Source organism: Aotus nancymaae, unplaced genomic scaffold (genome assembly GCF_030222135.1).
Source record: "Aotus nancymaae isolate 86718 unplaced genomic scaffold, 86718_ANA_hifiasm-v0.15.2.pri h1tg000083l, whole genome shotgun sequence".
Taxonomy (NCBI): Eukaryota; Metazoa; Chordata; class Mammalia; order Primates; family Aotidae; genus Aotus; species Aotus nancymaae.
In genome coordinates this window covers 7,520,639-7,534,265 of record NW_026988498.1, presented here as the reverse complement: position 1 = coordinate 7,534,265, position 13,627 = coordinate 7,520,639, and the positions used below count along the sequence as shown (strand labels likewise).

General features: G+C 36.6%; 1 protein-coding gene across 2 annotated transcripts in view; it reads left to right on the top strand.

Moving 5' to 3' along the window:
- The window catches only part of USP6NL (USP6 N-terminal like), a 150,846-nt gene that overhangs the window by 27,434 nt on the left and 109,785 nt on the right, over positions 1 to 13,627 (top strand). The window contains exon 1 of one of the 2 annotated variants that reach the window (XM_064369080.1): positions 11,192 to 11,287. The exons of the other annotated variant lie outside the window; for it this stretch is intronic. Coding sequence (XP_064225150.1) covers positions 11,215 to 11,287 — 73 coding nt within the window. The 5' untranslated portion in view covers positions 11,192 to 11,214. Of the gene's footprint in view, positions 1 to 11,191; positions 11,288 to 13,627 lie in introns of those variants that run through there. 2 annotated transcript variants of the gene reach the window in all.

The window sequence follows — 13,627 nt, the reverse complement described above, 5'->3', positions numbered from 1 at the left end:
TTAATTTTGGAAGGAAATGCCATACTGTTTTCCATAGCGGTTGCACCAGGTTACATTGCACAAGGATTCCATTTTCTCCACGTCCTCCTAGCCCTTATTATTTTCTGTTTTGTTGGTAGTAGCCATCCTACTGAGGTGACATTTCCTGGTTAGACAAGATAGTGTTTTCATGGACTAACTGTTTACATTTTCTCTCTTGCATTATATCATTCCAAAAACAATCTTTTCTTCCAAAATGATTTTGAAAAATCAATCACAGATTTTAACTTTGGATGCTCCTTTTGCACCTTGCAAAAATTTATTAGGAAGCAGTATAGCTTTTATTTATTTATTGGAGTTTCATATGGTTTTTTGTTTGTTTGTTTCTTTGTTTTTTGAGACAGAGTCTTTTCTCTGTCATCCAGGCTAGAGTGCAGTGCCATGATCTCAGCTTGCTACATCCTCTGCCTCCCTGGCTCAAGTGATTCTCCCACCTCAGCCTCCCATCTAGCTGGGACCACAGGTGTGCTCCACCACGCCTGGCCAATTTTTGTATTTTTTTGTAGAGATAGAGTTTCGCTATGTTGACCAGGCTAGTCTCGAACTCCTGTGCTCAGGCGATCTGCTGGCTTCGGCCTCCCAGAGTGCTGGGATTACAGTTTGTGAGCTGCTGTGCCTGGCCTCATATGGTTGTATTTTGAGACATGGATTATTTTCTGATGGTCAGAGGAGAGATAATGCATAGTATACTGAAAAGGCAGAAATAGTAAAAGGTTTCAGAAAGGGAGGAAGAGTGGAGAATAATAAGTACCAAAGACGAGTTTTGCCTAAGGTACTATTCTGTCAAGGACACTGTTGGCAGTCTTCCATCACTGTTGTAATTAATGTGTTATGGTGATTACAGACTTGATACTGGGGGAAATGCTGCAAAAATCTCTTTGAATGTTAGAGGGACATCTGTGTTTATATACCCAAGTGCTTTTGTGAATTTTATGGTAACACGTTTGTCTTTATATTTACATGTTTTATGTGTACATGCAGATGTGAACCTTTTATCTTAAATGTGATGTTAAATTGAATTAAAATTTATTCCAAGGCTATACACACAGAGCTAATTGCTTTTTTTTTTGGGAGACAGAATCTTGCTCTGTTACTCAGGCTGGAGTGCAGTGGCGTGGTCTTGGCTCACTGCGGTTCCTTCTGGGCTCAAGTGGTGATCTTCCCACCTCAGCCTCCTGAGTATCTGGGACTACAGGTACATGCCACCACATCCAGCTAATTTTGTGCTAAATGCCTTTTTTTTTTTTTTTTTTTTTTTTGAGACAGAGTCTCACTGTGTCGCCCAGGCTGGAGTGCAGTGGTGCAATCTCAGCTCACTGCAACCTCTTGACTCCTGGGTTCAAGTGATTCTCTTGCCTCAGCCTCCCAAGTAGCTGGGACTACAGGTGCCTGCCACTACACCTGGCTAATTTTTGTATTTTTAGTAGAGACAGGGTTTTACTATGTTATCCAAGCTGAACTCCTGACCTTGTGATTTGCCTGCCTCAGCCTCTCAAACTGTTGGGATTACAGGCATGAGCCACTGTGCCCAGCCAATAAATGCCTTTTACTATGTGTTTTTTTAATGAGAATGATTTTTTTTTTTTGAGATAGTGTCTTGCTCTGTCACCCAGGCTGGAGTGCAGTGGTGTGATCTCTGCTCACTGCAACCTCTGCCTCTTGGGTTCCAGCAATTCTCCCCACCTCAGCCTCCTGAGTAGCTGCGATTACAGGCACCTGCCACCACACTGGCTAATTTTTGTATTTTTAGTAGAGACAGGGTTTTGCTGTGTTGGACAGGCTGGTCTTGAACTCCTGACCTCAGGTGATCTGTCCATCTCAGCCTCCCAAAGTGCTGGGATTACAGGCGTGAGCCACTGTGCCCATCCGATAATGAATTTTTTTAAGACTAATAATGTTATTTGATAGTTTTGTTGGAATCTAGAGTAGGTCTAGATTGGTTGAATGCTCTGTTTTCTTGAATTTTTGATTTTCAAAATGTAACCATATTTAAATTTCATTATTATGACTAAAAAATCTCTTTCCTTCTGTATTTGTGTGTCCATTTTCATGTGGCTTTGCATGTTCTACACAAAGATAGGCTTCCTTAAAAAATTCAAAATGTAATGTGGAAATTAAACTGTGTTCAGTTATAGTGTGTTGTGCATTGCCTTTAATTCACACTGTTTTTCCACTTAAGGGCACAACTCTCCGTCATCTTCTACTACTTGCAAGAGCCATCTCAATTATAATTTAATAATTAATTTTGTAATTATTTAATGCCAGATTCTCTTTGTAGAATGGAAGGAGGATGATTACTCCTGTAAAACAGCAATTGGCATGGTACCTCTTACATACTAGGTACATACGAAATCTTGTGTGAATGAACCAGATTTTATTGCCTTTAAAATACATTTTCTCGTTGTGAAGATAAAGTAGAATAATATATTTTTATTTCCCATGTTTGTGAAGCTTTATACATGTTTATGATAGTGTCCACTGAGCTACAGAGTTGATGAGAAGTTTCTTAACTGCTCTATATGAGCAAAATGAATTGTCATCTGATAAAATATTTTTAAAGACTGCTTTTCAAAGAATTGCTAACTTAATTCTATTAATGCAAACACTTCTGTTCATAAACAGTTACTATCATATAATCTGCTTTGAGATTATGTGAGAGAAGGATAATGTTGTATCCACAAACACATATTCTGTGGCTGTTTCCACATGTGACAATTTCAAGTTGTCAACGAATTTTTATTTTTTTGTAATAATGTGCTATATTTTATATTGTAGAAGTTTGTAGAGGTTGATTTTCTACATTCTAGAATGAAGTGACTATATTTTTCTGCCTTTAAAACTTAAGTAGAGGCTGGGCGAGGTGGCCCACACCTGTAATCCCAGCACTTTGGGAGGCCAAGATGGGTGGATCACCTGAGGGCTGGTGTTTGAGACCAGCCTGCCCAGCATGGTAAAACCCCATCTCTACTAAAAATACAAAAAATTATCCAGGCATGGTGGTGGGCACCTGTAATCCCAGCTACTTGGGAGGCTGAGGCAGGAGAATCACTTGAACCCGGGAGGTGGAGGTTGCAGTGAGCTGAGATGGTGCCACTGCACTCCAGCCTGGGTGACAAGAGGGAAACTCCATTTAAAAAAAAAAAAAGGGCCGGGTGCAGTGGCTCATGCCTGTAATCCCAGCACTTTGGGAGGCCAAGGTTGGTGGATTACAAGGTCAGGAGTTCGAGGCTAGCCTGACCAAAATGGTGAAACCCCATCGCTGCTAAAAATAAAAAATGAGCAGGGTGTGGTGCCATGTGCCTATAATCGCAGCTACTCAGGAGACTGAGACAGGAGAATTGCTTGAACCTGGGAGACGGAGCTTGCAGTGCGCTGAGATCCAGCTGCTGTACTCCAGCCTGGGTGACAGAGCAAGAGTCTATCTCAAAAAAAAAAAAAATATATTAGGCATGATAGCAGATGCCTGTAATCCCAGCTACTGGGGAGGCTGAGGCAGGTTGAATCATTTGAACCTGGGAAGCGGAGGTTGCAGTGAGCCAAGATTGAGTCACTGCATTTCAGCCTGGGTGACAGAGCGAGACTCCGTCTCAAAAAAAAAACAACCAAAAACAAAAAAAAAATCTTAAGTAGAATGACAAAGAAATGAAGTCTATTAACTGATTTCCTAACCCAAAAAAGAGAGAAGGGTTAGAAATGGTTTATAGTTTAATATCCTACAGTCTTTTTATATTTTCAGGCCAGTGGACATCTTGAATATTTACAGATTATGTTTGTCACAATAAAATAATTTCTCACATTTTTTTCATCTCATTTATCTACATGTTCTGAAAAGGATGACAGTAGTTCAATTCTGAGATGTATTTCCAGGAAAGCCAAAAAAGTTTTCTGAAAAGTGGGTTAAAAAAAGCTGAATCATTGCCAAGAATGAAAAGATGCTGGGTTGTTATTCATATGATCAAAAGAATTTGTAGGCTTAGAGTGCAGTGCAAATGTTCTTGTCTGTGTTTATTGCATAAAAATGATGTTGATGACACATATGAAAGGTGAAAACACATTAGTTCCAAAAGAATATATATAATAGTACCTCATTTCTTTGAAATCAGTAACCAGAAAGTTCACAGTAAGTCTAAAAGATTGTCGGTAGTGCTTATCTCTGTATGTGGGACCTAAGAGACATTTTTATTTTCTTTTGGCTTAGTTTTAGATTCTTACTTTTCTATAGTGAACACAAATTATTATTATAAAAACTATTAAAGATGTGTATTAACAAAAAGAAGAAAATAGAGACCTATTAGTTTGTATTGTAATTTCTTAAGATTCTAGGGTGTTGGTTTGAATTACTTATGACATTATTTCCTGTGAATAGTAGTATAATTTTGCTTTAGAATTATGCCAATTCTCTTGTCCTTTTATATTTGGGGCCAAATAAGATTTTGATATTTTTCTTTTGTGTGCCTCCTCTACCCAGCCACCCACCCATCCACCATCCATCCATCCATCTATCATCTATTCATTCATCATTCATCCATTCATCCTTCCATTGATCCATTCATGTGACAAGAGTGAAATTACAATATTTCATACCTTTCATGTTTATATATTCATTTATATGAATATGTAACTATTCGTTTGTAGTTAGCTTTTTCTATGTCATTCTTCTAGAATGGTGGTTCTTAACCATGGTTGAAGGTTAGGATCATTTAGGGGAGCTTTTAAACTTTGTGATGCCCAGGCGGCTCCCTCGGACAATGAAGTCAGAATCCCTGTGGATGGGTTCAGGCATCAGTACTCCTTGAAACTCTCCAGGTGATTTCACTGTAGATTGAGAACCACTTGTCTAGAGTATAATTTTTTTAAATGACATCTAGTATTCCCTGGTGTACACTCACTGAGACTTATATTAAGTTCTTGTTGTTGGACATTTCAATTATTTCCTTTTTTTTGCAATTATAAACAATACACATTGCAAATATCCTTGTAACTAAATTTGTGTGCATGACTATATTTGTTAATATAAAGTTACTGTCATAATTTTACTGTTCGGATAGTATGCAGAATGTTAAGGCTTTTGATTCTTTTTGCAAAAATAGAGATCATGATTTTGATTTGACTGATAGCAAATTTTTAGAAATTCTATTGTTTAACTATTGATATACCCAAACCTTTATTATATAACAATGAGCCTAAAGCTATAATAAAGCTTCAAATGTTACTCAGGACAGTTACTATCCATGAGGGACATGGTCTGGGGCAGGGTTTGTCAACTCATCACTACTGACTTTTGGGTCTAGATAATTCTTGTGGAGGCCGTTCTGTAAATTGTAGGATGTTAAGTAGCTTCTTTGGCTTCTGTGCACTAGATGCCATAGTACCCCCACCTCCTGTTGTGACAATCAAAAATGTCTCTAGACATTGCCTCCCCCCACCCCCCACTGGTGGTTTGTGGTCTGCAAACTACAGCCTGTGGGTCATATTTGGACACAAACTCATATGTGTATTGTCTATGTGTATTATACAATAGCAGAGTCGAGTAGTTACAGCAATGACCATGTGACTCACAAAGTAGAAAACATTTACTGTCTAGCTTTTATGTAAAATATTTGCAGACTGTGTATTTAGTCTATGTCCCCCATGAGAGACATCGTCTGGGTCAGGAAAGTAACTTGTAAATAGCTGAAATTCATTGGGATAATGTTCTGATAGATTTAGGTATGTATAGGGTGTTGTAGCTATGAGGAGAGAGGGAATAGCTAATTAATGCCCTGAGAAGACTGGGAATATTTCTCTAAGGAGATGACAAAAATTAGATGTTGAAAGTCTGAGTAGACAAAATGGGGAAGTTCCCGTAGGCAGAGGGCATGGTATATGCGAAGGCAATGCTGTATTCAGGGAATGGAGGAAAGTGTCATGTGCCTACTGCATAAAATTGAAGTAGTACTGGCAAGAAACTTCGGGAATTATGCCTGCAGTGATAGATGGGGACCAAATTATAAATGAGGCCACATTCTATGCTAAGGAATTTAGACTTATCTGTGCAAATGGAAAGCCATTAATGTTTTTAGACAGGGGAGCGATTATCAATTCGAAAGATTTTTCCATATGGTATTCTTATTTTATATCCCTCATTCTCTGTTGAAACCTGCCCTGCCAACTCAAAATTGATTTTAGCGCTGCTTTGTCACTTAGCACATTCTTCTTGGTTATGAGCGCCTGAAGTTTCTAATTCCCAGTGCCTACCTAGCACATAGTAAATACTCAATGAATGCTTGTTGAATGAATGTAAATATTACTTATAGCATCTTCAGTTTTTTTCCCCCTGCCCCCATTGTTGTGTTGGTAAATGTTTAACAACCAGCCACTGGGTAGTGTGGGAGGGAGAAAACCGTGATTGTAGTGTTTGCTAATTTCTTTGGTATAAAAACACCCACCACAGCCAATTTTAAAACTTCAGGCTGCCAGCAAGCTGGTACAAACGAGATGTAGCACATCACGCCTGTACCTAGCAAGTACCTAATAAAATGAGATAAACTGATACCTCGTGTTTTTAAGTCGAAATAGAAAGGTTTTTATTGTAAGTCTTAAATTCTGTAGTTACAAAGGATGATATTTTCATATATTGTAAGTATTGACATTTAAAAATAACATTCTCAAATCACTCTTCTAAGTCAGGAATGGAAGGGAATTTCCCTAACCTGATAAAGAGTATCTATATCTGAATTCTTTAAAAATTTTTAAAAATAATTTTAATTTTTTTTAGATATGGGGGCTCAGTCTGTTGCCCAGGCTAGAGCTGGAGTGCAGTGGCACAGTCATAGCTCATTGCAACCTCACAGTCATGGGCTCAAGGGATCCTTCCACCTCAGCCTCTTGAGTAGCCTGATAAAGAGTATCTATTAAAGGCTGAAAGCAAGCATCATCTTAAATTGGAAAATGTTAAAAGCATCCCTTTAAAATGAAAAAAGTAGAAAAGTGTGCTGGTTAGAACCACTTGTATTAAAGATTGTATTGCTGGTCTTAGCCAGTGAAGGAAAACAAGAAAAACAAATTAGAGGTATAAGGATTGGAAGGAGGAAATGAATTCTTCATAAATTACAGATGAGGTTGGGTGTGGTGGCTCATGCTTATAATCCCAGCACTTGGGAAGGCTGAGGTGGGCAGATTGCTTGAGCTCAGGAGCTTGAGACCAGCCTCGGGGCAACATAGTGAAACCCTGTCTCTATGAAAAATATAAAAATGTGAGACTATCTCAGAAAAAGAAAAAAAAATACAGATGATATTATTATTTAGGTAGAGAAAACCAGAAGAATTTACAGATAAATTGTTAGAAATAAGGAAGATGTTAACAGTGTAGCTACATATAAAACTAAGGTATAAGGCCAGGAGCTGTGGCTCACGCCTGTAATCCCAGCACTTTGGGGGACCGAGGCGGGTGGATCACTTAGGTCAGGAATTTGAGACCAACCTGGCCAACATGGTGAAACCCTGTCACTACTAAAAATACAAAAATTAGTCAGGTGTGGTGGTGGGCACCTGTAATCTCAGCTACTCAAGAGGCTGAGGCAGGAGAATTGCTTGAATGCAGAAGGTGGAGATTGCAGTGAGCCGAGATCGCGCCATTGCACTCCAGGTTGAGTGACAGAGGGAGACTGTGTCTCAAAAATAATAATAATTAAACGTATGTACAGAAGTTAGTTGCATGCTTAAGTATCAGCCTTGAAAAACTAATTAGAGACTCTGTTTTCAATCGTATCAGAAAAAATAAATAGAAATAAATCTAATGAAAGACATAAGAATTCTAAGGGAAATTATATATTTTTTAAAAAGGATGTTAGGAGGACCTAGAAATATAGAAATATACCATGTTTTTGTAGAGAAAAACTTTGTATCAGAAAAATATCGTTTCTCCCTAGTTGACATATAGAGCAATGAAATTCAAATCAAATCTCAGTCAGGCTTACCAGGGAACTTATTAGATAATTTTACATTTTATATGGAAAGGATGGAAAGGTAAAGGACCAAAAATAGCTAGGATATTTCTAAATACTATTAGAGAGGGAGGATTTTCTCTGTCAGCTATCAGGACTTATTATGAAGTTATAGTCAAATTAACCAATGGGTTGTAGCACTTGTGTTATTCTGTGTGGGCTGCTGTAACAAAATATCATAAGCTAGATAGCTTACAAAAAATATAAATTTATTTCTTACAGTTCTGGAGGCTGGGAAGTCCAAGATCAAGGTACTGGCAGATTTAATGTCTGGGGGGGCCTATTTTCTGGTTCATTGATGGCGCCTTCTAGCTTCTCCTCACGTGATGGAAAGGCAAGGTAGCTCTCTGGGGTATCTCTTGTAAGGGCACTAAGCTCATTAATGAAAGCTCTGCCCCCATGATTTTCATCACCCCTCAAAGGCGCTGCTTCGTGGTACCATCACCTTGGGGCTTGGGTGTAATACAAGAATTTTGGGGGAACTTAGAAATTCAGACCATGGCATGGAGGGAATTGACCAGTGGGACATAATATTGAAGTGAGAAGACCCCAACTATGTTGTCCCACTGCTCCATCATGCCTCTTCTGGATACATTCCAGAGAGTGAGTAAGTCAGGATCTAATTTTTTGTTTTAAAATAATTTCCGACTTAGGAAAGTGTTGCAAGAATACCATAGACAATTCTCCTATTCTTTTACCCGAATTTCCTGTGTTAACATTTTATGACGTTCATTTTCTCATCCTGTGTTAATATTATTGCCTTTTTTTTTCTGAAGTATTAGAGCGTGAGTTGAAGTATTTACCCTTAAATACTTCAGAGTATATATCGTAATATCCAAGATGTTCTGTTACATAACTACAGTGCATTGGTCATAGTCTTGAAATTAACTGATAAATTTATAGATTATATTCAGATTTCACCGCTTCTCCCCAAATGTCCCATATTTTCCCTCAACCCTTTCTGGCCCGCTATCTAATCTGGGATCCTCTGTTGCATTTTGTCGTACTGACTCGATTCTCCTCTAATCTGTAACACTTCCTCAGTCTGTCTTTGTCGTCTATGACTTTGGCATTTTAAGGAGTTCAGCTCGGTTATATATATCAGAGTATGTTGTCAGATATTTTTACTGATGCAACGTGTGATGAAAAATGAGGAGAGAAACAATAAAAAGCTGTTGATTGCTTAGCAGAAGCTAAGCATTGACAGTAGTGAACCAATGTGTTTAAAGTGATTGCTATGTGATTTTCATTTTCAAAACTAGTGCTAATATCAGTGATATAAGGATGATGATGATTGAAATTTATGGAGACATGAATTTAGATATTCCTCTCTTTCCTGGCTAGATATGGAGGAAATAGTTGACTGAGAGATTAATGTCCTGCATATCTCCTTCCTTGCATGGAAAGAGAAAGACTGTGAGAGAGGAAAGCTAACAGGAAGTTATCTGTCAAAAAGAGTACCTTCCAAAAATCTTCTCCAGAAGAGAGGAAGTAGTTTCTCAGGAGCTGGAAACATGATTGGAAAACAAAAGCAGTAGATACTTAACACTTATTACATGTCCCAAACTGCCCTAGGCAATGGGATAGGGACAGAAAGAACTGGGGAAACTTGAATTGAGGAGTTAGAGTTCCACCTTTGTTTAAATCCATGTCTGCAGAGGGATTCATTCAAGATCACAGTTTTGACTTGAGGTTTAAAACTTGGTCTTTGATCTACCTGAACTCTTACTTCGATTTACTTTGTGAGTACAAACATGTTCTTTAATGATAATAGGGAGTTAGGAGAGTGGTTCTGTTTCATCCTCTATTTCCAAGTATTTTCTCACTATCATGGCTTGGAGCACTGATTTCTGAAGCTAACACCCATATGGAGCATACATTATGGGTGATATATATGTACATATTGTAGCACATCATGTCCGAAGAGCTGAAGACTTCACCTTGAATTTTAAAACTATACATTTTTACAGAGGGCACTTGTTGGAGAGAAAGCAGAAGATTGAGTTTTGGATTCATTTACTTCTAACCTTGGTTGATTCACTGTGCTCAGTGGTCCAGCTGAAAAACGAGAAAATAACAAATAAACTTTTAACTCTCTGAAGGCCAAAGAACCTGCCTCTGATTTGCTCTGGGATCTAATATTTTATGATATGTTAAAAATGACAAGATAATTCCTGGGAAGGAAAGAAAAATAGGAGAGGAAAATTGGCAGTACAGTAAGAGGAAAAAATTGCTGATGGAGAATCACTTTAATAAACATAACATTTAGCCATGTTCACCTGAATGTCATTTTTCTCTTTTAGTTAACTCTGTAGGTTTGAGAAGGGCTGCTATGTGATTAATAGAACATATAACAAAGGTGTTAAATATTAACTCGGTATCTGTTACAACTTGGCTGTTAAAAATCATATGATAGGAGCAGTGGTTATACTTGTTTTAAAATTACCTGGTCCATGGCACTGGCTGTTGAGACCATTGACTTTATAGACTCTTAAGGGAATTTCTAGTGTGCATGTGAATTTAGACTTCTATTCATGGACTGGGATGTCAGAGGTGTATATGTGAGGAGGAGGACAAGGAATTTATAGGATATTTTTGAGGCACCATATCTTTTATGCAAATCTGGGAGCTTAGAGTTAGCAAGATAGATTTTATTTTTATCTACATTTTATTTTCTGTTTCAAATGTAAGGTTTTTGAGAAATTGGAAAAAAGTATTAAGGCTTTCGACAGTGCAGGGTATTTTGGTTGACTACTTAACTTGCACATAGCATCTGTGATGCACTATGTGAGAATTTATAGCAGAGCACTTTATTTTTCCTGTCATGGCTTTTGTGAGAAAATGTTTTCACTTAGTGATTTACAGAAGATTACCCACATTTTGTTTTGTTTTGTTTTGTTGTAACTAGTTAAGGCTGTGCAAAGTATTACATTTTGGACTTTGAGGATGGGGCTTTCACATGTGCTGAAATCACTTTGAATCCATCATTTCAAGAAGATACAGCCTATCCTTTCGTTATTTCTTATTAACTGCTTCAGAGCCTTCATGGATAGCTAGGCAAAGCATTCATTTATCTGAAGTTGAACTGTGTTCGTGCTTGAGCTTTCGGAAAGCAGAAATGAGCTTCTGGTGATGAAACCTGTTGGATTTCTAGAGGAAGCAGCTGGAGTCTTTGGCTTGTTAACTAGCAATGATTCAAGTCTTGCAGATTGTAAAGGAGCTGGTGACACCATCAAGGCAAAAAACAGCCACAGTGAAGGAAGGTAGGATCATAGCAGAATGAACAATCAAACACTTTAAAGGCACTCAGATTTTGCTAAGTATCGACCTAAGGATGTGCTATAAAAAGGGATTTTGAGTTTCCATATATGCTTTTGCATTTCTGATATATTGTGGTATCTGAAAAGGATCAGGTAATGGCATGATTGTTAACATGCCTCATTGTTACTGTTTTTGAACAAAAATTAGGCGTATATTATTAAGAGGTAGGGAGAGTAAGGGGAGCTTATTCTAGTAAGAATTGCTGCTGTCGTAGTACTTTTCACATTGTAAAGATCCCCTTGCAGCATGTATTTTGGAGGTAGAAGAATAATTTTTATAATCCTTGTTTCTTTTAATTTTAAAATATAAATATTCATAGCAGATGTCAGAAGAGAACAAGCTAGGATTCTGCCTATGACACAACATAAGAACTAAATGATTTTTATTTGTATGAATAGGTGATAAAATAATAGCTATAAATATGAATTTAGCCAATGAATAGTAGATTTTACTGCCTTTTTAGTGAATAATTGCTTCTGTTTATGATTATATGCTTAATGCTGTTTATATTAAGAACAATCCTATATTTATAGCTTGTGTCTAGACTGTGCTGAAATATATTTTTGAAAACATTTTAAAATTGCATGACTTATTTATAGATCTTAAATGGCTAATGTAGATACATCTTTGAAGATGTACTTTTATATTTTACTTTTTAAGCATTTAAAATAGTAAATTTCTAAAATGATAGTTAGGAATTTATTTTCAAAAAACGCAGGCCATCAATTCAGTTGATTATATTGGCAATTTCACTAATCTGTGATTTAAAATCAGTTGACAAATTTGTACAGCCTTTTCACATGTAAGATGTATTAAGCATTCTATCTTTTTATGATTTGAAGAGGGTACGTATAACAGATGACATAAAATGTAGATTAGTTTAGATTTTTTTCTTAAATGTGATATAATCTGTGTTTTAAAGTAAAGGTTATGAGATTCCATGTCTTATGTAAAATGATTTAGCATGATAGTATGAATTGTGATACACAAAATAGTCAACCATATAAAGAGCTGAAAGAAATCTTAGACATCTTCTTGTCTTTTTTTTTTTTTTTTTTTTTTTTTTCATTTTATGGAAGAATGTGGTATTTAAGTGACTGAACAGACAAGCATCTCAAAAAGCAGGGAGTCTTGTCATTTACCTTTGACAATGTGGCAGTATTATTTAGGATACTTTACAGTCATTTACCTCCTGCTTTCTACTTTATTTCTGCTCCCCTTCTGAAATAGAAAACTACATTCCCATCTCACAATAGCAGGATTCTAACAATTAGGTATTTAAAGAAAAAATACTGCTTTTACTATTTCAGGAGAACATAAATTAGCTAATTTAATCCCAATCTGTTTGAAAATGTCAGATTTATGTAGTTTGACCTTTACAGTCAGAATTTTTCATTGGAATTTTTTTTAGTTTTTGTTCTCATTCACAATAATAGTTACTTGGAATGTACCCAGGGAAAAGAATAATAATTTTTGTGTCTTTCATAATGCAGATATATAGATATATCTCATATATTATATATTACAGGAAACATCAAGTGAATATATAAAAAATACTGCCAAAAGATACTATATATTAAAGTAGTGAATGGCTTTTGTTCTCAAACTTTTGTTTAAAAATTTTCAGACAGAATTTTTTTGTGAAAAACAGGAAGTATATGCATAGATTTTCTTTCTTAGAAGCTTGCTTTTTTAAATCTCTTCTGATAGTGTTTTTGATCATTAACCTATTTAGTATTAATTTTATCCTTTTGCAGAATATTGTTACAGTTTACCTTTTTTTATATTGACAGACTCCTTGAAAAAAGCAATGTCATGCAGATGAATATAAAACACTGACCCTTAAGAGAAGTTTTTTTTTTTAATTGAGTTCTTTAAAATATGATATGAATTTGGATGGATGTAGAGGGAATGCAGCATTTCTAAGTATTGTATTCACATTAATATTATAAATAGTATGAAAAGTTGATTTGTGAAGAGAAAATTATCCTAGAAGTATCAAAGTTGGGGGTAAAATATGATAAATAGTTTGAGAGAAGTTTTTATCAAATAGTTTTTCTTGGTATGAGATAGAAACAAACTTATGCTAAGACTCATGGGTATGGATAAGAATTATTTTGGAGGCCAGATGTGATGCCTCACGCCTGTAATTCTAGCACTTTGGGAGGCTGAGGTGGGCGGCTCACCTGAGGTTGAGAGTTTGAGACCAGCCTGACCAACATGGCGAAACTCTGTCTCTACTAAAAAAAATACAAAATTAGCAGGTCGTGGTGCATGCTTGT